The following is a 23,843-nucleotide window of genomic DNA, read 5'->3' on the forward strand; positions in this document are numbered from 1 at the left end:
ATTGGGGGTCAACTGACCAGTCATAAGTGCATTGGCATCTTCTCTCTTAAAGGGCCAGTGTCAACCTGTGACAGTATCTTTTTTTAAAGGCTACAGGTTTGGGCTTTATAGTAATTTAAAGGCATGTTTAAAGGGTGAACGATGGAAGCATGGAGTAAGAAATCTAGAAATAGGTAGTTGAGGGATACATGGCATGTTTCTTAAATATATCAGACCCAATAGTCTGCCAAATCAGTGTTGGCTAAGAATAAAAATTCCTAAGCAAGCCCAGAAAGTGGGCATAGAATTTTTATGCATCACTCTCTTCTGCCCCTTTTCCCTTCTCCCTTTACATAATAACTCCTAGCTTGCGTTATGTTGCGTTACATCACTGGAAAGAGAACTATTTCGGAGTAGAATAAGATGCCTGGTGTCATTGATTCCCCGTTTCAGCATGCAGTCCATTAACCCCTCCATTGAAGTCAATGGGAATTCTGTTCAAGGAGACCCTGAAGGACAGGCCCTGTCGCTTTGTAAGGAGTAGCTAGTGTTTGGAAACACTCAATGTAGCATTTTTGTTTTGAGAATTATTCTCAATCCGTACTTCTGCTTGGAAAACTAGAGTATGCAGTGCCTTGTTTTTGGACACGCATCTAAAGTCACACCAGTTTTCTGCTGAATTAACTGTGTCAAATGAAATGCTCCAAATCATGCAAGCTGGCCGACTTTGGATTTGGAACACTCCAGCCCCTACAGAGGGCAAAACTTCAGTGTGGAGGTGCCAAGCCAGAGCCCAGTGCAAAGACAGCCAGAACCCAAGTTCATCGCTGAAGGGTAGTTGAGAAATTGGAGGTTTCTCTAGAGGTTTTCAGGGTCACTGAATTTTGTCACGCTGGACAATATACAAAATTGCTGTTGGTTGTGGGGGCTTAGGGGTTGAATGTCTGACACTTAGGAATGAATGTAATTCTCTATGAGTGCCTGACATGAACACAGTTGTACAGTATTCAAAGAAACTGTTTTGTGGTAAAACTCACCACTTGCCTTCTGCACTAAATACTTTTGTTGTTGTTCTGTCTAGATGGACGATACTGGATTCTTCCAGATAATAAATATCAATCAAGAGGATGACTATGAGCCATTCTTGGAAACATTTCAGCGCTGCACTCTTTGTTATGGTAAGAGCCACATGTCTTAGAGAAAAAACACTGTTATTTAGTGCTGCCTGGCAAAAAGCATGAGAGAGATTGGCAAAAGCATTTAGACAAAGACATTGACGTTTCAGATAACCCCAGCTGAATTTTCTGGCTTTATTTCTTCTTCACAAGTTAATCCCTAAAAGGAGGGATCTTTCCAATGAGTAGCATGTTGATCATGATTTACAAGCAACTGCTTATCTCCACTATCTGTGCTGCCAAGTGTTTCTTAGGAGGAAATGTACTCGAATGCATAAAAATTAGGACTGTCGATTAATCACAGTTAACTCACGCAATTAACTAAAAAAAAAATCACAATTGATCACAGATTTAATCGCACTGTTAAACAATAGAATATCAATTGAAATTTATTAAATATTTTGGATGTTTTTCTACATTTGAAAATATTTTGATTTCAATTTACAACACAGAAGACAGTATATAGTGCTCACTTTATATTATTATTACAAATATTTGCACTGTAGAAATGATAAACAAAAGAAATTGCATTTTTCAATTTACCTCATACAAATACTGTAGTGCAATCTCTTTTTTGTTATGAAAGTGCAATTTACAAATGTGGATTTTTTTTTTTGTTACAGAACTGCACTCAAAAACAATGTAAAACTTTAGAGCCTAAAAGTCCACGCGGTCCTACTTCTTGTTCAGCCAATTGCTAAGACAAACAAGTTTGTTTACATTTACAGGAGAGAATGCTGCCCTCTTCTTATTTACAATGTCACCTGAAAATTAGAACAGGTGTTCGCATGGCACTTTTGTAGCCGGCATTGCAAGGTATTTACGTGCCAGATATGCTAAACGTTCTTATGCACCTTCATGTTTTGGCCATCATTCCAGACAAGGCCAGCGCTTCCATTACGTGACCCTAGGCAGTCGCCTAGGGTGCCAGGATTTGGGGGGCGGCATTTTGTGCACTCCCTACGGGGCACATGGGAGCTTCTGATTCAGCTCCTGTCTTGCCACCGAAGAAGGACCTTCTGCCGACGTGCCACGGAAAACAGCGGCAGGCAATTGAGCAGCTCAGTGACTGCCGTTGTCGCCTGCGGCATTTTGGTGGAGGGTGCTTCTTCGGCAGCACGATAGGAGTGGAACCGGAAGCTCCTGCGCGCCCCGTGGGGAGCGCACAAAATGCCACCCCCCCAAATTCTGCCTAGGGCACCAGGAACCCTGGCGCAGATCCTGATTCCAGAGGACATGCTTCCATACTGATGACACTCGTTTAAAAAAATGCATTAATTAAATTTGTTACTGAACTCCTTAGGGGAGAATTGTATGTCTCCTGCTCTGTTTTACCTGCATTCTACCATATATTTCATGTTATAGAAGTCTTGGATGATGACCCAGCATGTATTGTTCGATTTAAGAATACTTTCACTGCAAATTTGACAAAATGCAGATTTGACCTATGTGAGATTTCTAAAGATAGCTAAAGCACTTGACCCAAGGTTTAAGAATCTGAAGTACCTCCAGAATCTGAAAGGAACAAGGTGTTCATGTTTTCAGAAGTCTTAAAAGAGCAACACTCCAATGCGGAAACTAGAGAACCTGAACCACCAAAAAAGAAAATCAACCTTTTGTTGTTGGCATCTGACTCATATAATGAAAATGAATGCATGTCAGTCTGCACTGCTTTGGATTGTTATTGAGTAGAACCGTTCATTAGCATAGAAGCATGTATTCAGGAATGGTGGGCAAAGCGTGTAGGGACATATGAATCTTTACCATATCTGGCATGTAAATATCTTGTGACGCTGGCTACAACAGTGCCATAAAAATACCTGTTCTCATTTTCAAGTGATATTGTAAACAAGAAGCAGTTTAGGTTGGACATTAGGAAAAACTTCCTGTGAGAGTGATTAAGCACTGGAATAAATTGCCTAAGGACATTATGGGGGATTTTTAAGAGCAGATTGGACAAACGCCTGTCAGGGATGGTCTAGATAATACATGGTCCTGCCTTGGTGCAGGGGACTGGATTAGATGATCTCTCAAGGTCCCTTCCAGTTCTATGATTCTCTGTTTATCTCCTGCAAATGTAAACAAACTTGTTTGTCTGGGGGACTGGCTGAAGGAGTAGGTCTGAGTGGACTTGTAGGCTCTAAAATTTTACATTGTTTTATTTTTGAATGCAGGGTTTTTTACATAATTCTACATTTGTAAGTTTAACTTTCATGATAAAGCAATACAGTTCTTGTATTAGATGAATTGAAAAATACTTTTTCTTTTATAAAGTGCAAATATTTGTAATAAAAAATAAATATAAGATGTGCACTGTACACTTTGTATTCTGTGTTGTCATTGAAATCAATATATTTGAAAATATAGAAAACATCCAAAAATATTTAAATATATGGTATTCTATTATTATTTAACAGAGCGATTAATCACATGATCAATTTTTTTAATCACTTGACAGCCCTAATAAAAAATTTTTAATTCATCAAAAGCTTCATCTGTTATATTGCTAACCTGAAAGTAATTTTGTGGTTTCATAACCCAGTGAATATTTCTGTCCACATAAGAGGCTCTTCTGCTATTTGGGATCCATGGTCAATGTCTGGTTTGGTAACTAAAAATAAAATTTAGTTAATTTAATTTTCCTGTCAACTCGGGTCCGTTAATTTAATTGAAACAAGCAACGTTTCCAGCTTCCAGAGGACGCATCCAGGCTGGGCAGCTCTACCAGTGCCCCAGACTGTGTAATACAATTTTCTCTAGGAGGTTCCAAAGTAGTCTCCACAGAACTTCCAGGGAGGGGGCCTACATTGAATTGAAAAACCTGTGAGCTACACTGAAAGACTGAGCAGCACTTTTGAAAATCACCCTTAATATGAGTGCATGAGCAACTAAGGAAGGTTGCGGCACTTGCTAAAATTCTAATAAAGTGGCCATGTGCTTGGATCCTCCCAGGGGGAACTCATAGGCGGTTTTAATTTCAGGAGCTAGAGTACTGCATTGCTGGAGGCCACTAATGCCCTTGATAGACAGAGCTCCCCAAGCAGAAGGGCAAGTGTGCAAATTGAACCATCCCTTGGAATCAGGCAGCCTGCCCAGTCAGGCATGGATAGGAAGTGGGGCCATGGCCCTGACTCCTCCTTATCCCTCTCCACCACTTTTGGGCTGATTTGCAACTTTGGGGGTGCATGGAGCGCTCAATCCCTGCATTCCCTGAATGCAGTGACCATGATTGGCCCTTGCATGGGATGTTCCCTGTGCCTTCCACAATCTGTGTGTTCACATTAGGGCTAAGGACAATCTGGTCCTAGAATAGTCCTTGGGAAATGTAAAGCATATGAAGTATCAGCAGAGCAGACACACACAACTCTTGCATCCGATGAAGTGGGTATTCACCCACGAAAGCTCATGCTCCAAAACGTCTGTTAGTCTATAAGGTGCCACAGGATTCTTTGCTGCTTTTACACAACTCAGTGTGACTCAAACAACACACCTGCCTTCACACACAGTGTGAAATTTTATAATGCTTTTCTATAATAAATAAAAACATTGTAGGAGGTGTGTTTCAGCAGTTTTCAATGTGCATGTCTTGTCAGTGGAATGACTTATTATTCCATTGGAATGAAGACAGAGTAAGGGGCACTTCAGATTTCTTGGTGGTTTGGAATTTGGTATATAATTCTGGAAGGTATTGAGCACCTTTAAGTCTTTAGGTGTGGTGTGCAGCATCCAGCATGATCGAAATGTGGAACTCTGCATAGAACCTTGCACCCAGAGTGCTGATTGGAACATGCACAGAGGTATTCTTTCAACAAAGACATTTCTCCTTTCAGTTATTTCTCATTCAGTGCCATTAAATACACATTTTCCCAAATAAGAATTCAGTGATAATTGCTAGTAGAATTCCAATGTATATTTGGTTACTGTAACATCTGAACAGTTTCTTACGTATTTCTCAGTGCTGCGATAAATGTTGTTTTTAGAGTATTGTGTTTTAGGAATATTTATATGTATTACAAAGTTGCTTCTGGCTCTACATTTGCATCCAAGTAAATAATGCCATAAATGTCACCAGTCTCCTAGAACAAGTGAATAGGAGGGATTTTTAATGTAATAAGCAGGGCTGTCAAGCAATTAAAAAATTATTCGCGATTAATCGCACTGTTGAACAATAATAGAATACCATTTACTTAAATATTTTTGGATGTTTTCTACATCTGCAAATATATTGATTTCAGTTACAACACAGAATTCAAAGCTCACTTTATATTTATTTTTTATTACAAATCTTTGCACTGTGCAAAAAAACCCCAAAAGAAATTGTATTTTTCAATTCACAGATACTGTAGTGCAATCTCTTTATCATGAAAGTTGAACTGACAAAGTGTGTTTACATTTGCAGGAGATAATGCTCCTCGCTTCTTGTTTACAATATCACCTGAAAGTGAGAACACACATTCTCATGGCACTGTTGTAGCTGGTGTTGCAAGATGTTTACGTGCCAGATGCACTAAAGATTCATATGTCCCTTCATGCTTCAAACACCATTCCAGGGGACATGCATCCATGCTGATGATGGAGTCTGCTCAATAACAGTCCAAAGCAGTGTAGACCAACACATGTTCATTTTCATGATCTGAGGGCTTGTCTACATCAGAAAGTTGCAGCGCTGGTGAGGGAGTTACAGCGCTGCAACTTTGAAGGTGTACACATCTGCAGGGCACCACCAGCGCTGCAACTCCCTGTTTGCAGCGCTGGCCGTACTCCCGTTTTGTCTCGGGTGTAGAGGATCCAGCGCTGGTGATCCAGCGCTGGTAATCCAATGTAGACACTTACCAGCGCTTTTCTTGACCTCCGTGGAAGGAGGAAGCCTCTGGTAATCAAGCTGGTCTCCTTTCCCGGTTTGCTCTCTCGTTCCCGGAGCCCAGAGCAAGCAGGACTCCTTCCCTGCGGTTTGCTGGGTGGCTCCGGGAACGCGAGAGCAAACCGGGAAAGGAGACCCGCTTCGCCGCGGTTTGCTCTCTCGTTCCCGGAGCCACCCAGCAAACCGCAGGGAAGGAGTCCTGCTTGCTCTGGGCTCCGGGAACGAGAGAGCAAACCGGGAAAGGAGACCCGCTTCGCCGCGGTTTGCTCTCTCGTTCCCGGAGCCACCCAGCAAACCGCAGGGAAGGAGTCCTGCTTGCTCTGGGCTCCGGGAACGAGAGAGCAAACCGGGAAAGGAGACCCGCTTCGCCGCGGTTTGCTCTCTCGTTCCCGGAGCCACCCAGCAAACCGCAGGGAAGGAGACCTGCTTGCTCGGGGCTCCGGGAACGAGAGAGCAAACCGCGGCGAAGCGGGTCTCCTTTCCCGGTTTGCTCTCTCGTTCCCGGAGCCCAGAGCAAGCAGGTCTCCTTCCCTGCGGTTTGCTGGGTGGCTCCGGGAACGCGAGAGCAAACCGGGAAAGGAGACCCGCTTCGCCGCGGTTTGCTCTCTCGTTCCCGGAGCCACCCAGCAAACCGCAGGGAAGGAGTCCTGCTTGCTCTGGGCTCCGGGAACGAGAGAGCAAACCGGGAAAGGAGACCCGCTTCGCCGCGGTTTGCTCTCTCGTTCCCGGAGCCACCCAGCAAACCGCAGGGAAGGAGACCTGCTTGCTCGGGGCTCCGGGAACGAGAGAGCAAACCGCGGCGAAGCGGGTCTCCTTTCCCGGTTTGCTCTCTCGTTCCCAGAGCCCAGAGCAAGCAGGTCTCCTTCCCTGCGGTTTGCTGGGTGGCTCCGGGAACGAGAGAGCAAACCGCGGCGAAGCTGGTCTCCTTTCCCGGTTTGCTCTCGCGTTCCCGGAACCCCCCTTGAAGCCGCCCAACAGCGCTGCAGTGTGGCCACATCTAACACCACTTGCAGCGCTGGTTGCTGTAAGTGTGGCCACTCTGCAGCGCTGGCCCTATACAGCTGTACTAATACAGCTGTAACAACCAGCGCTGCAAAACTTTAGATGTAGACATGGCCTGAGTCAGATGCCACCAGCAGAAGGCTGATTTTCTTTTTTGGTGGTTTGAGTTCTGTAGTTTCCACATTAGAGTGTTGCTGTTTTAAGACTTCTGAAAGCATGGTCCATACCTTGTTCCTCTCAGATTTTGGAAGGCACTTCAGATTCTTAAATCTTGGGTCGATTGCTTTAGCTATCTTTAGAAATCTCACATTGGTACCTTCTTTGAATTTTCTGAAATCCGCAGTGAAAGTGTCCTTAAAATGAACGTGTGCTGGGTCATCATCCAAGACTGCTATTACATGAAATATATGACAGAATGTGGGTAAAATAGAGCAGGAGACATACAGTTACCCCCAAGAAATTCAGTAACAAATTTAATTAAAAGATTGTTTATTTTTTTTAACGAGCATCATTGGCATGGAAGCATGTCCTCTGGAATGGTGGCCGAAGCATGAAGGGACATATGAATCCTTGGTGCATCTGGCACATAAACATCTTGCAACACCAGCTACAACAGTGCCATGAGAACGCCTGTTCTCACTTTTAGGTGACATTGTAGATAAGAGGGCAGCATTCTCTCCTGTAAATGTCAACAAACTTGTTTATCTTAGGGATTGGCTGAACAAGAAGTAGGACTGAGTGGACTTTTAGGCTCTAAAATTTTATATTGTTTTTGAGTGCAGTTATATAACAAAAAAAACCCTACGTTTGTAAGTTGCACTTTCATAACAAAGAGATTGCACTACAGTACTTGAATTAGGTAAACTGTAAAATACTATTTCTTTCATTTATCATTTTTACAGTGCACATATTTGTAATAAAAATAATAGACTGATTTCAGTTATAACACAGAATACAATATATATGAAAATGTAGAAAAACATCCACATTATTTAATAAATTTCAATTGATATTCTATTGTTTAGCAGTGTGATTAAAACTGATTAATCGTGATTAATTTTTTTGAGTTAATCATGTGAGTTAACTCTGATTAATCAACAGCCCTGGTAATAAGGCCTAATCTTGTGAGGAGTGGATTATTTCACAGGATCAGTCCCTTAGCTTTCTGATTTTAATTATACGTAACTTTCACAGAGGCAGAAGATTATTAATACTTCAAGTTTAGGCTCTTTGATCTTCTCCAGAACTGAGAGCTCAGATGCCCTTTCTCTTGTCACACTTTCAGTTTCTTAAAAAGAGAAATATAAACTAATTTTCTGTTTATTTGCAGACAAATGTAAACCAGATGAGTTTTGTGAACGCCGCAGACCCCAATCACCACCAGCATATGTGGATGCTGCTTTCCTTTTGGATAGCTCACAGAAAATCAGTGGTGCCGAATTTGAGAACGTGAAAAACTTCTTGAGCAGAGTACTTGATAACTTTAACATTTCCTCTGAGCCACAGAATTCTTCCACAGGTGATAGGGTGGCTGTAGTGAGCCATGCTCCACCAGGTTTCAAACTCCGCCCAGGGAGGAGCCCTGTAAAGAAAGAATTTGACTTTGTCACCTACAGCAGTAGCCAGTTAATGAAAGGACATATCGAAGAATCTGTTCAACAGCTGAATGGAGCAGCTGCTCTTGGCCATGCCATACAGTGGACAATTGATAATGTTTTCTTGACTGCACCCCACTCCAGACAACACAAGGCTATCTTTGTTATATCTGCTGGAGAAACAAGTCAGTGGGACAAAGACATATTAAAGAAGGCATCTCTGAGAGCCAAGTGCGAAGGATATGCTCTGTTTGTAATTTCATTAGGACATGTATATAACGACACAGAATTGGAAGACCTGGCTAGTATTCCCCTGGAACATCATTTGATTCAGCTGGGCAGAGTTCACAAGCCTGAACTTGAATACGTAGTGAGGTTTATAAAACCATTTGTGCATCTCCTCAGGCGTAAGTTATTATATTAATACTGTTTCATTGTTCTTCAGTAAATGTCCAGCAACTCATGAAAGAGGTTAGGTTGATAACCTTAGTCATTAGTCTTCCATAGGTTCACAAATGTGTTGAGCATGGAGACTTCAGTGCAAGTTTCCCATTCCAAAGTCCCTCAGTGGATCAACTTAAATACGTAAGGGGTGAAAGAGTGGTTCAATTCCATGCTGCTTCGTTCCTAGGGCTGTCTAATGAGACTATCAACACTGGTGATCTTGTAGGTTTTATGATGGGAAGTCTCTCTACTAGGAATTGAACTAAGACCACCAACCTTATTTCACGTAGACCAGCTAACAACTCTCAGATGGCAGTGACTTTAGGTCACTTCTAGCTTCTGCCACAGATTGGACCAGTGACATAGCCTGAGGGCTTAATATCCTATTATCAGTTCCCTGGGCCTTCCATTTATTCAATAAACAGAAAAAAATGCTGACCTAGTAGTAGATCAACACAGTGATACGTCAGAAAAGGTGGTTGTGTTCTTGGATCACTTGACTACACATCAGAAGATTCTGCAGATGGGGGATGTATTTAGTACAATCTATGCTGCTTACATGTCACAGCAGCCCTTGCAGACTCATTGATGGAATGATACCGGAGGAGACTACAGAGCATAACTGGACTATCATCCTGAAGTCCTCACCTTAACATAGACAAATTTGAATTATTTTTAGATCCCTAGGCAAAAGCAAGTCTTTGAGAAGGACTGAATTGCACGGGTGAGAGAACAAATGTACTATAAACTAACCATAGCTTGTAATAGCCTTATGGTGTGAATGTGTCTAAAAAATGATGCTTATGCATAAAGAAACAGAAGGTATTTAAACTGAGTTTGCCAATAGGCCTGTTCTCATTTTCTTATCGAACCAGTAATTACAACATTACTTTTAAAGCTTAAACATACTAGAGAGTTGCACACTTGTTACTTCTGTAGGCGAAGCACATTACTCACACCAGGAGCTTCTTGCATTCCTCCAGACAGAATCCTATGTGCCACCATCCCATTTCCTATTTTAGAAACTCCCTGCAATCCCCCTCCTCCATATCAGCAGCTCTCGTCTCAGGAGCTGCATGTGCTTCCATGCCACTCTTCTGATTCTCTCTCCCCCTCTCTCTCTCTCAAGTCTGCATTTTAAAACTGTACTGGGAGGATTGGCAGAGCTGAGATGAGGGGGTGGTGTTATAATAGAAAGCGTTAATGGCAGTCATCAAGTAGTTCTTTAATTTGTAGACAATTAGAGGTACTTGAAGCTACTAGGTCTACAATCAGACACCAGGGGCTACATGTCATTCCCCCCCCCCCACCCCTGTTCTGATTTTTTCCCCTTGTAATTTTCACCAAAATCAATAAAACTCTGCCCATTGATGCCTCGATAAATCTATGGAGGATAGGTCCATGGATGGGCAGGGATGGTGTCGCTAGACTCTGTTTGCCAGAAGCTGGGAGTGGGCAGCAGGGAATGGATCACTTGGTGATTGTCTGCTCTGTTCAGTCTCTCTGGGGCACCTAGGATTGACCACTGTTGGAAGACAGGATACTGGGCTAGATGGACCTTTTTTTATGTCTAGACCATTCCCTGAGATTTTGGAATTGCTTGACTGTGACATCCAAAAGTTATTGTGTTACATCCAAACAGAAATGCCATCAAGCTGAGTATAAGCCCTTGCAAGCTCTGTTAATAATTTGTCTTACTGCTTTCAGTAGTTAGTACAACCCTGCTGGGTGAATGAAGATACGTGGGGGCAGAAGAGGAAAAGTTGAGTGAAAACTGTTTCAAATTGCATTGAGTCGGTACATTTTGTTACTGTGTTTTGTTTTCTTGACAGGTGCAAGCAACAAATATCCACCAGTAGAGCTCAGGAGAATTTGTACCAGAGCTCGCTCTCTGAAACCAGAATATGCACTAAGGGGCCAACAACATGTGTGAGTCCAGACACTTATTTTATTATGACTTGTTACATATGGGCAAATTGATGAGAGTGCCTAGTTCTCCTGGGTTGGGATTCTTATCAAAGGCCCTGAACCTGCAAACGCTCACAGATGTGCATCACTTTATGCACGTGAGTAGTTGTGTTGGGCAGTAATTTCATGTTCTGCCATCAAAATTATTGGTCGTTTAAAAAAATTGAAAACTACAGAATTGCAACAAATATTTAAAAACTTTATCATTAAAACCAGATACAAAATTCTCCACCTGCCTGATTTCTGCTTGTCCTGCAGAGCTAATTTTTGCAAAGCACCACCTGCCCCAACACCAGTGGTTGATTGTTTTGGGGGGTACATATTGTTCCGGATCTTAGGGCTTGTCCACACGAATGTTTAGTTTGCAGCAGGCTGTGGTGTAAATCTGACATTCACTAGGCTGCTGCTCACTGTCTGTGTGGGCCTTGTTGATGCACACTAACAGTTCCTTAGCGTGCTTTCAGCTACTCTCTGTGTGCACTAGCGAACTGTTAGTGCACAGCAGCAGGGTCTATACAGATACCTACTGCAGGGCAGGGTAGAATTATACCCCAGCTTGCTACATATGGTGAAGATGAGCCCTTATTGAAATCTGAATACCTCTGTCCCTGAGATGTTCAGTCTTAACTCAACCTAAGGAAAAGGGCAGACACTGAAACAGAGGAAGTTAGCTAATACCAGCTCTTTCTGAGTCCTCCTGCCAGGCCAAAATGTTTCCTGTTCTTTTATCCCCAGTTCTATCATAGATGAGGATTGGTCAGGAGGTGATGCCATAGCTGATGCTGAATACTCTGTTTCTGGGCATGCAACACTAATGTTCCAGGATGATGTAAGAGATGGTCCTCTAAACACCAACAGTTTTGCCAGCAGTACACATCAGTCCTTGGTAACTACAGACATAATGGAGACTGCTGCCAAAACGCACGGCAGGGAAGATAAAGTAAGTTATGTCTGATGTAAGGAAAGGAAGGGGGATGTCTGCTTGAACCTCACTGAGCAGGGTGGACAGTTTAACCTTTGGAACCCTATGGATGACTTCACACCTTCTAAGAAAATTCAGCTGAGGGAAGGGAGCCAAATCTACCAGCTCTTCTGTCTCCTCCTCCTCTTCCTGTCACCAACCTAACCTCTTTTCTGCCCCCTGTAGACTCACTGATTCAGCACCAGCAGGACAGGAAGATGACCCCTATACAAGCAGGCAGAATTTCCTGTTGCCACTCACCTTCTCCAGTCAGTTAGCCTCCAAGCACAGAGCTGTTTCTTGTCTCCAGGCCCATTCTAAGTGACCTTCTGCTACACATGATCCTCTTAGTCGCCCTCCTGTGGCTCTTTTCCAACATGAGGTGGGACAGCCTCTTATGTGGTTCTGCCATGGCCTCCTCTTACCCCAAACCCAAATATTCTCACTGAAACAAGCACCCTCAGTAAAATCTTAAGACCTGGTCCACCTGAACTGTTGTGACCCTTCAGAATGAACTAATATTAAGGATGTGCACACGATTGTGTACAAATAATACAAGGCAAGAATGCCAAGGCTTATGTATTATAAACACAATTAGGATTTTGGCTGGATCTGCAGCCACTATGGTTTACTGGTCATCAGCACATTCTGTTCTCAGAATGCTGTGAAGAGAGCTGCATGTAAAAGCTCATGGATAAATATTATGGCAGTTAGAAGAAGTGGGAAGTAAAATATTCTTGTAAAATATCTAGCAAATTGAAGAGCAAATGGCTAACATTCACTACTGTTGTCCAGCTCCCTTAACTACAATGCTTAGCACTTACACAGCACCTTTCATCTGCGGGTCTAAAATGCTCTACAGGAGCAAAAACTCCTATTAATGGCTGGGGAAACAGAAGCCCAGAGAGGTTAAGGCTCTCACTTTCAAACTTGGCTGCCTGAAGTTAAGCACGTAAATAAGTGACCTAATTTTCAGAGGTACTGCACATCCACTGCTCTGATTGATGTGTTTCTGAAATATTTTTGTTTCCTTTATGGCCCTTGCAATATCCTTTGAAAATAGCTATAGAGATTTCCCTGGAGTGCAGTGTCATGTACTGTTGTGATGGGGATTGAACGGATGCTTATTTGCAACTGCAGCTCTACTAGGTAGCAAACATGCATCATCTTTCTCTGAACTTATTAGTTTTATAAGCTCTTTTGCTGTATAGTGCTTGTTCACATCCTCAGACATCTCCTCCTCCCCTGTCCCCATGATGGATATAGTTCATTGGTTTTGTTCTCAGAGATGGAAAGCCTACCCATAATTCCACATTTCTGACAACTGCAGAAGCAGTGTATGTAGTTTGGGGGCTGGGGCAATTGGCTTAGTCTGAGGGAGAAGTGAGGGCACTAATAGAGCCACTGCATCTGGCCATCTTGCTGCTCCTCCTGACTGAGGAAAGACTGGCTCCATCAGCTGGCTAGAGGCTTGTTCTCATCCTGGCCCACTTGGAGAGGTGCCATTGGCCCATGCTCAGCCTGTGTCAAGAGGCCAAGATTTGACCATCACTCACTGTTTTGAAAAGATATACTCTACCTTAATACAATGCTTATAGGAAAAAGAGAGAAGCAATGGTATTGAAAACAAGTTTTTTCAATGCTCTGTATGGACAGTCTCATCCTAAAGAGAAGGCCCTTTTTGTTTTTGTTTTATAGATGGCTGGAACCAAAGCGTTTTAAACAATGAAATGGTTAAATATGGCACTGGGCTGAAGAAACTAACTATGCTGCATGGTTCTGACCTGTAAAAATTTCCATCTCTACCTCCTACAATGGTTTATTGGTGGAAATCATGGAAGAAACGTGGACATGATCTGTCAGATACAGAATCATTTTATTCCTTTAAAAAATGGACAAGACTGTATTTTAAAAAACGTGAATATATCTATCTTTATGCATGTAGGGTTTGCTCCTATATAGTATTGAATGTGCTCAACTCCCATTGACTTCAGTGGGAGGTGATGGCACTTGGAAATTAACAGAGTCAGGCCCCTGAGGAACGGTCTAGTCTCCAGGTCAGTTGTGCTTTGTTGGAGTTAGCTGGTAAAAATTGAGGCATGAATGTGTGTAACACTGTCCTCTTTCAATGAGTAAACTGCAGTGCAAATTCTTTTCAGTGAAACTTTACTCTCCATTCTCCTTCTACAGGTGTAAGTTGCATTGTGTAACGATAGGAAGAAGGCTTATTAGTCATTGCTGTGCTTTTCCAGATAGAGTAACTATGCAATTGGTGACTAAATTACTTCCTTTAGACCAAGGAGAACTCTAAAAGAACAGTGTGTTTTTAACACAGAGCATCTAGTCTGCCCTAAAACAAAACACAACACCAAGGTCATAAGCATAGGGCTTGTAAAAAAAAAAAAAACAACCACCAAAAAAAAACCTTTCCACTGTAAGTTTTTTCCATCAGAAAATGTTGAGTCCATGGAATTGAAGCATTCTACAGGAATGTCTCTATTCCATCATAAGTTTTGATGGAAACCAAGCAGATTCACTCCTGACAGTCTGGCCAGTGTGCCAGTCTAGAAGTTTTCAAAAAGTCTATTCCACAGAAAAAACTGTATTTCCAACTGCTTGTTCTGATTTGGAACAACAACAAAAAAAATTCAGAAGTGCAGGTTTCATGGGACAGAACTTGTATAACTCTACTTGTCTTCATAGCTACATGGACCCTATTCAATTTTACAGTCTCAATATTAAAAAGTGGCTAAATTAAATTTAGTTTCATATGTCACAATATACCAAGTTTCAGACTGTGATGTCTAATAGTCACTAAAAAATATTGCAACATCCAGGTTTGTTGTACCTTTACAAAGTTTCATTTCAGTGTTAGTACACAGACGTGTAAAAATAGACAGCATAAATCTTCAGTAGCTCATTGCATTTTAACTGGTACGTTAAGTACTTTGAGCAGGTAGTGAGCCCATCAATCTATCCTTCCCATAGAGTTGTTAGTTACTCTTGGAGTAAACTTTTGAACCTAGAATTATGTTGTGCCAGTTGTGGAAAAGAAGAGATATTGGTTATATGTATTTTTTCTCTGTGTATCTTTATTCCAAAAAGGAAAATGTAAACACAATTACTACTGAAGTCTCTGAGGATATAAACCACTGGCTTTAGTGGGACCAGGCTCAGAATAACAGAGCACTCTGAGGAACCAGAGTTCCATTTCTCAGACTCTTATGACCAGGCATAGGTGACTCTTCACAGTAGTAAGCATGCCTGATGCTTCAGACCCCAAATTCTTACAAATAAAAATGGTCACAATTTAGACCAGTTTTTTGGTCTAGAGAGTAGTATAAGAACATTTTATTTTTCTGAATTTTAAGACACCCGTGAATTTTTTTTTTGCATGAAAAAGTTACTGCTGTGTGAGTGAGTGCGCAAATAACAGTACCTTGATATTAGGAATTGAAAAGAGATTTGCTGAAACTGTCAATGTTGTCTGGCAACACATCAGTTGAGGATCTGAATTTTGGCTCACCACTATGTTCCTCTGACTAGCACTGCTGAAGTCAACAAAACTCATAAAAGTATGAAACAATTTGTGGCTACAGTACACAATACTATGCATTATTTCTGAGAGCCACATGCACATATTGCATTGTATACAGGGTTCAGATCTGCTTAGTGGTTTCACCCTTCTAGTTTTGAAGTTGACATGCGTGCCTCTGGTTTTTTTTGTTTTTTAAATGTACCTGTAACCTCTAATCGGTGAAAGACATTTAAAAACTGTATGGGGACAGTTGTAAAATGTACATTCTGTCACAATGCTGGCATCATACTGAGCTTTAATGCAGATTATGCAACACATCATGGTACCAATTAAACTATCTACCTGAAACTTCAGATGGTGTCTTGTTTCATGTGATAATAGCTAAAACTAATACTCAGTGCTATTCCCCTCAAACTTTGTGTTAAGATGCAGTGATCATGATGGGAGATCTTTGTTCCTTTACAGGTCATTACTTATATACAAGAGACAAAATTGTCTGCTCATGATGTATCTAAAAACTCCCTGCTGCCTGGATATAAAAATCACTTTACTTGCACAAAACAGAGATGTGTATAATGGAATAAGAAAATATTACACGTCAATCATTCTGTGCTTTACACGTTCAGTACAGCAGGAGAGCGTGGGGCAGTACTAAGACATGCAGATGAAAAACTACTTTTTACGCACAATACCATTGGGCTTGCAATCCTCTCTTATATCACATGCTCAAATAAATGTCACTTGCCTGCAAGTGAGACACAGTAAAGCAGAAGCCTGGCAGGTTTCAAGGTTCAGGACACCATAGACATAAAGGGACAATAGATATTGCAGACAAACTACTGTACAAGTAAGCTCAAATGGAGTTTATTCTCTAGTATTAACTGTATATTTATCAGCGTATACATGGACATTAGTGCAACACATTCTTTCATTCTTCTTCCAGATTCAATGTAAAAAAAAAGTCAGACTTCATAAATACTGTCTATGTAGGAGTCAGCAGCTTTCATTATGTTTATAATCTGCAACATGAGATTTCATAAACTATTTTCTTATAGGTTCCTGAAGAATAGTATGGTTACCATGAGGCTAAATACAATTTCTTCATAAACTGCTTCTGCTTGTTACTTTCAGAAAGTGCTACAGAAACCAAGCAGCTGTAATAAAATAACTCAAAGGGCCTTTAATAACCATAGTGATTGACGTATGGTCACCTTCATATTCTTCAAAATCAGTATAATACTATTCTTTGTTACAAATATATACATACTGTATATTAGTGCAACTTTTACTTCCACACTTTAACAATTCCATCTCTTGATGCAGTTACTATAAACCCTTGAGTAGTCTGGAAAGTAGCAATATCTGTGATGATATCATGGTGTCCAACTGGTAGAGACTCTGGTCCGCGACGAGGAGTCTCATCTGTGGGGCCCACCTTCTGCTTATTTTGAATTTCCTGTTTGAGAGTGGAAGTATTAAAATAAAACAAGTCTGCAAAATTACATAAATTTAAAAGATGATGTTTCATACTCTGGCAAACTAGAAAGACCGTTAAAAAAAATCAACGTCAGTTGTCTTTTGCCACAAGTTTTCCTCCTATTACTGAAGAGGATGGAGGAAAGAGCCCTCTTCATTCACAATCTAGCTTCTTGATTCTGCATTAGTGATTTGGGAAACACCCCTAGTTTGCCAAATTCAGGATTACAACTTCAGTAAAGGAAAAGCTAAAAAGAGAAAATGTATGCTTAGTCGTCCTCATGGAAAAATCCTATAGAAAAGATATTAGCTCATGTTTAAACTAACAGTTCTGTAGCAGGGATATCATTTATGTTAAACTCTATACAAAGGATATATTCAAATTCTACAGATTTTTATAGTAATATCTAGAGAATCCAACCAGTTTTGTACTAATTGTATAGGACTTTTCCGTAAGAGGAAATTCTCAAAATTGGCTTACAGGGATGAAACTCTACAAAAACCAAAAAACAAACCTTGGCAACTGATTTTACATATTAAGGAAATGTGTAAAAATGCCTCTTTAGAAGTTTCTGAAATAGCATTCTTCAGTTAAATAATCAATACAAAACATTACAAAGCCATATTTAAATCAGTAAAGCTGCAAGTGCCAGAGGTCATTCTGAGTGACACATTAATCGCAGCAGAATTCTGGAATGAAAAACATTCCTGTACTTTTCCGGTGTGGTTTAAGTTGTGCTCCAACTGTTTTTTAATTATCCCAGAAGGAATAAATAGTGTACTTACAGCATTGCATAAATAACTGATTCAGTTCTCAACTTCTAACTGCAGGACAAATTCCACACTAACTGTGTAACAACTTACAGTGGAAATGCTTCAGTGACCGGCAAGCCAAAATATTAATTTTTAAATTACTGAGTTTCAGGATCACAAAAGTCATCCCAAGGTATCAGGCTTCCCCTACTGAATATTATCAGGTGGTATTGTTTGTCAAAAGCAAGCACTTTTTGTTTTTAAACGTTATTACTGCCTCTAAAATGTAGCTCGCTGAGAGACTGAAATCCTTGGTCCAGAGAAGAGGTAAGGCACAGCTGCCAGCACTGAAAGCTTCCCTATCATCATACTGGTGTAACTTGAACTCCGGCCTGGAGGGGCCACAGAACAAAAACAAAACAGAACACGATACCTGAACCACCTCTGTGCCTTCAATTATCTTCCTGTAGTAGGATACAGATGGGTAAGTAGCACTTCCTGCAACAATGTACGATCTCTCAGGGTAAGCCATTTCCCAAAACCTAAGAGAGGAAAACAAACACACGCAACCCAAAAAATCCAAAACAAAACATGATAAATGCTTAACGCTGCTCAATACAATTGTGTAAGAGCCTTCTTGCCCTTGGAGGTAAAATTCAGTTACCCTAGACTTTACAGAAACATTGAATGGAAGAGTTACAGGTTATAAATATGAAAAATCAAAGTTAATATCACATTTGCTCACAAGGCATCGCTAACTGCTGCTTCCAGCACAGCATATCAAGCACTTTACAAAAGGTGGGTAATTATTTCAGTTTTGCAGATGGGAAAAATGAGATGCAGGAAGTTAAAAACACTGGCCTAATATAACAGGCAGCAGCAATGAGGAATAGAAGAGAGAGTACAGATCTCTTGACTCCATGGAAAAAGCTAACATTCAATTGCACAAATTTCTAACCTTGCACTGAGGCGGGGAAAGGGGTGCTTTAGTAGTAGTGGTTTTCTATTTGCAGATTGGTTCAAGAGATTCTTCAAACTATTTTTACCTTATTTTCATATCTGAACCAGCAGTCAATAAAATGGGATTTCCATCTGCAGGACTACAGTATATTCCATGAACACTGTGAGGCGAAGGCTAATGGGGGAAATGCAAACATGTTACTATCTCCAAAAACATTCTTGTACTAAATTCCTAATTTATATTGCCATACTTCACAAAACAACACCGATATCCTGTACAATGGTGACTCAATTACAGACAGGCAACTTATTTGTAAAACGTTGGCTTTTGTTTAATGACAAACGAAGTGTGGTGTTCTGGTGTCTTGGTAAATGGTCAAATCTTAAATATATAGAGGTAAAAGTCATTTCTCTTTTTGTTCCTGTTCACAAAGCAATGCAAGAGAATCTAACTCTTCCTACACTTCAAATGAGAGATGACAAAAAATTCTGACATTTCCATAGAGATGTTCTCAGCTGAGTAAAATTAGAGTAATTATCTCTTACAGAATTGGGTAAAATGAGTAAGTTGAAAAGCACAGAAATACACACAAAGCCTTGATGACCTGGCAGTTCCAAGGTTATAGGAACCAGCACAACAGACTGCCAGTTAACAATCACAAAGATCTCAGTTATGAAAAACTATAATTACACGGGAGATACAAGGTGGATGAGGTAATATCGTTTATTGGACCACCTTGTTGCTCAAATTAGCCTTGGATCAACATGGTTACAACAACACTACCAACATAATTACGCAGGGGTATTTAAGGTCCCAACAGTGAAGGGAACCTAGGATTTTTATTCAGGAGAGAGAGGTCATTTAACTAAGTACAGTGTATATTGCAATATGAATGTTTAACATTTATTAAGGACAGGAGGAGGAGGGATTAGTGATATTTTTTGCTTGAAGGGTTTTATTTTGTTTTGTTTCTTTTGCACTCATTGCTAGATATGGAGGTGCCTCTGACTGATGAGCAACTGTGAAAAAAGCATGTGCGTATTGCTCCATGTGAAGGTACATTTTCCCTATTTAATATTAACTGCTAAACATGGGTGGGTTTACTCTGTAAAGGGAAAGTGTGATAGAACGGAAGTATTGTGATCACAGGAACAACATTTAAAGGTCATTAAGTTATGAACAATACTATGAATTTGCTATTTTGAGAAAGATCTTTACAGTTAACACCACAGCACAGACGGCTGCTTAGTTTGTTTTGTGAGAAAAGTAGGGTAACCAAGCATACCAGAGGGTGAGTTAAACATCATTAACTCCTCCTCTACAATAGACGAAGCTGCAAGGGGAATCGGCAACATACCGTACCCTAAACTACCCGGTCCAATTCCCTGGTGCCAAGGTCACTTCACAAACGCACTACGGCGACACAAAGGAATTTAAGAAGTTTAATAAGGAAGAAATGTCTAAACCCTTAAGTAAAACTCCAGACAATTGAAATCAATTAATTCCCTGGAGACCACAGCTGCCTTGTATCTTTCATTTCTGCAGGATCCTAGACTTTTTTGGAAAGCTGATTTCATTTTGACAGCAAAACACGATTAAGTTGCCCAAGATGAGCACATGCTGAGAAACTACAGAAACAAAGAGGCAGGAACCAAACACACAGGCAAAAATACTGAAGTACTGTTTGGAGGCTGAGGAAATTCTAAAGAAAACTATAAAGCACAGTAATGGGAAAGGAAAAAGGAAGGCAGACCTGTAATTCTGAAAGAGGAGGTGCACTGCTGGCCCACAAAGTGAAGCGCCTGTCTCCAGTTTCCATATCCCACATGGAGACTTCATTATTGCCTTGAACAGCTACAAGAAAGACATTGCCAACACAGTTACAACTAAACCAGATGACCTGGCTCTCTATTGACAGAGCCTAAGTGTACAACACATTTGGCTTGTTCTCCTTGGGAAACATGTCAGCCTCACTCTGTTAGTAAGTTCTGAACATATTTTGTTGTTTTCATCTCTACAGTGACGGCTCCACTATGGTTAAAAAGGACCCTAAACTTCACTTTAAAACAAAACTATCAAAACTACCTTAAACTCTCCATTATTTCCTATATCCTCTTGAAAATATATAATCGTATCACTTACTTCCTGGGAACTCTGCCCCCAGTTTGAGAATGGTAAATGGTGGTTTGCCTGCATAGGTATCAGCGGCAGTTCAGCACTCTTGCTAGGGAACTCAGAGCACATCCTTCCCTTCCACCTGTCAGATGAATTCTAAGTCTATAGAAATTCTTGTAGACTATTATGGCCCTGATCCAGTAAAGCACTCACAATGTACTTTACTTTAAGCATGTGAATACCTCTTTTTAAATTCAAGGGATCTACTCCCATACTTAAAAGGCAAGCAAATGAGTGAATCCTTTGCTGGATCAGAGTCCAACAAGACAGACGTAGCTATATCTGTACCCCCCCAGCAGGGGATGACTTGCATTGTTTGTGGATGTTTCCCACAAGTGGCAGGCTTTTCAAAGAGATATTTAGAATCCAGATTCATCACCCATTAAAATGAAATAGGTGACATTCAAGGAGTAAGTTTACTTAAACTCTGAACCCCAAATTTAAAAATATTTTAATTTGCACTAGGTGAAAGAAACTTTAAATTTTATTCTTACTATACTGTAACTTTGTATGCTCTGTTACTGCACAATATTTTAAGCATAAAAACAATCCCATTACAGGAATGGGCTGCTGCACCATTACTTAATAAAATATTTGCAGTATTATTGCAGAGTACTACAATTCTGTGTATATAAGAATAAAACAACTGTGGTAAGAGTCTTGGGAGATTTTCAAAGGCACAAATGAGATGAGTTGAGTTCAATGGGATTTGGACACTGAACTATCCTTCATACCTCTGAAAATCTTCCCTAATCTGAGAGAAAGCCTGACCCCAAATGAAGCCAACAGCAAAACTCCCACGGTCTTTAATGGGGTCAGGATTTCACTTCCTGTCTTTTAAGCAAATTCCCCCTAAGCAGCAATATGTGGCAAGCAGCGTGCTGGGCTCGTAACCTCTTGAGAGTTGTACTATCCAGGAACACAAAATAGAAATTATAGTTTTCATCAGGGGATAAAAAAAGAAAAAAGGTACAGTCATAAGTCATTACAAGGCACAGAGGCAGAATCCAACTGTGACCCTCATCTGCTGAGCAGAAGCAAGTCTGCAGAATCAAGCATTCAGTGCACCAGAAAGTGAAGAACAAGTCTTAATCACAATCTTCAACAATAATGTGGCAAGTAAGATATCTGTTTTACCTGCAATTACCCATGACTGAGAGAGGGGATGCATCAGCAGACGTCTGATACGAGCCCTGGAAGGATGGCAATGGCTGGAGATGGGTAACTGGAACCTCATGTCCCAGCATGCCATGGTACCATTGCTTGTACCTGGTGAGAGAGATTTGTTGTCGTCAGAGGGACTGTTGCACCAGTTTATCTATATCCTTTCTTTCTGTTCCTAAGGCAAAGGGACTGCAGTCTTGATTAGGTATACAATAGAATACCTACTGCAAAGAAATCTTCTCTTTACCCTTTTGGAGGCAAGAGTATCTGGAGCTATTATAAAACATGCACTCTATAAGAGACAGCTTTAATTACATGGCTATTTTAAAGGAACTTCATTAAGTCTAACCAATAGAATGAGAATGAATAATAATTAAGCTTACCAATACATAGCCAGCACTGGTGTATGTCCACAGCAAATGAGGTTATGAGACCTAGCCTCAAATCATGTTTTAATGTCCAAGCATTACTAGTGGATCGCAGATCCCATCCAACAAGGGAACCATTCACAGTGGCATAAGCCAGCACTGACTGTGCTCCTGAATTGAAGTGATGCATATCTACCACACACCCATCATCCTTCTGGTCTAGCAACCTGGATAAATAAAGCAAATCAGAAATAAGACAGATATTATCCCTCTAAATGTTTCTTTAACACTCTCCCAGACTGAAGATGCTTTACTGCCATTCTCATCCTCATGTTTTCATTCACACTGCCTCCTGACCTTTCCACAATGAACATCTTCCCTATTTCTCCTCCAAATTCACTTCTCCTTCGAGGCCTACATATCTTAATCAGCCCAGGAAAATGTTGTCAGTACATTTTTAAAATCCATATCTACAGCACTGACTTTTGGGTCTCCCAGCATGTCTGATATTTGTCCAGATTGTGAGGGCAGGAACTGTACATGTCTGTTTCCTGTATAGTATTATTACAGTGCTGGCAGCATAACTGACAGTCATCTACAGCGTATGCAAATAAGCACCTATTTCATACAGAGATGCAATAGACACAAGGATGAAAATTAATCTCTAGTTTATAAAAGATGGAACATTGACCACATTTGGGTTATGTTATTTATTAAATTAATCCCAATTCAGAGGATGACATTTGAGACACAACCTTGAGTTTGTGTATCAGACAAAAAAAACTACATTCAAACAGTGAATTTTTAACCAGGACTGCTAGAATTTAGGAGACGCAAACTAATGTGGGACTTGTAGTCAGACCTCATCTAAGGATCAGAAGTAACAGAATCATAAATAATATGAAGAAATACTAAATATTTAAGACAATAAAAACTCATTTGGCAGAGATGTAGCAAAGGCCAAAATCACCTCCCACCCCTCCACAGTTTACACACTCATCTATTCATCCCTTCACCCAAGTAAAAGCCTGGAAGAATCACTTATAGGTCTGCAGCAAAACCACATGGCATATATTTGCAAACACGATGTAAAACTGTAAAATCTGTACAAATCGCAATATTCTCCATTTATTTAATGCCTTCCCTGAAGACCTCAAAAAACTTTATGAGAAAAGTAAATGTCATTCCCATTTTGCACAGAGGGAAATAGGAATAGAAAGTTGGGTGAATAACTCACGATCAAAAGCATGTTAGTGACAGTGCTGGGTATATAACCCATATCTCCCAACTTTCTCCTGTGCTAGAACCATTGACCTGTGCATCTTTTCAAGCACTCTTTACTCAAGAGGGAGGGGATTACTGTTAAGTGCATGCTAGTACCTTACAGTACTTGAATTCTCCAGTAGAAAACAGACACTGTTGA

At 40.7% G+C, this 23,843-nt stretch overlaps 2 protein-coding genes across 2 annotated transcripts in view; one reads left to right on the top strand and one right to left on the bottom strand.

Annotated features, from left to right (window-relative positions):
- The window catches only part of COL6A6 (collagen type VI alpha 6 chain), a 107,950-nt gene extending 93,654 nt beyond the window's left edge, over positions 1–14,296 (top strand). Inside the window, 7 exon segments of the mRNA XM_050939714.1 lie at positions 1,061–1,157; positions 8,348–9,019; positions 10,889–10,985; positions 11,760–11,964; positions 13,931–14,008; positions 14,011–14,042; positions 14,176–14,296. Of these exon segments, the coding sequence (XP_050795671.1) occupies positions 1,061–1,157; positions 8,348–9,019; positions 10,889–10,985; positions 11,760–11,964; positions 13,931–14,008; positions 14,011–14,042; positions 14,176–14,296 (1,302 nt within the window).
- A 2,075-nt stretch (positions 14,297–16,371) lies between these two features.
- PIK3R4 (phosphoinositide-3-kinase regulatory subunit 4) overlaps positions 16,372–23,843 on the bottom strand; it is a 31,332-nt gene continuing 23,860 nt past the window's right edge. The window contains exons 15-20 of the mRNA XM_050938299.1: positions 22,436–22,647; positions 22,026–22,157; positions 20,467–20,567; positions 18,799–18,887; positions 18,186–18,294; positions 16,372–16,979 (exon numbers count right to left, since the gene is read on the bottom strand). Of these exons, the coding sequence (XP_050794256.1) occupies positions 16,809–16,979; positions 18,186–18,294; positions 18,799–18,887; positions 20,467–20,567; positions 22,026–22,157; positions 22,436–22,647 (814 nt within the window). The 3' untranslated portion in view covers positions 16,372–16,808. The remainder of the gene's footprint in view (positions 16,980–18,185; positions 18,295–18,798; positions 18,888–20,466; positions 20,568–22,025; positions 22,158–22,435; positions 22,648–23,843) is intronic.

Source organism: Gopherus flavomarginatus, chromosome 2 (assembly GCF_025201925.1).
Source record: "Gopherus flavomarginatus isolate rGopFla2 chromosome 2, rGopFla2.mat.asm, whole genome shotgun sequence".
Taxonomy (NCBI): domain Eukaryota; kingdom Metazoa; phylum Chordata; order Testudines; family Testudinidae; genus Gopherus; species Gopherus flavomarginatus.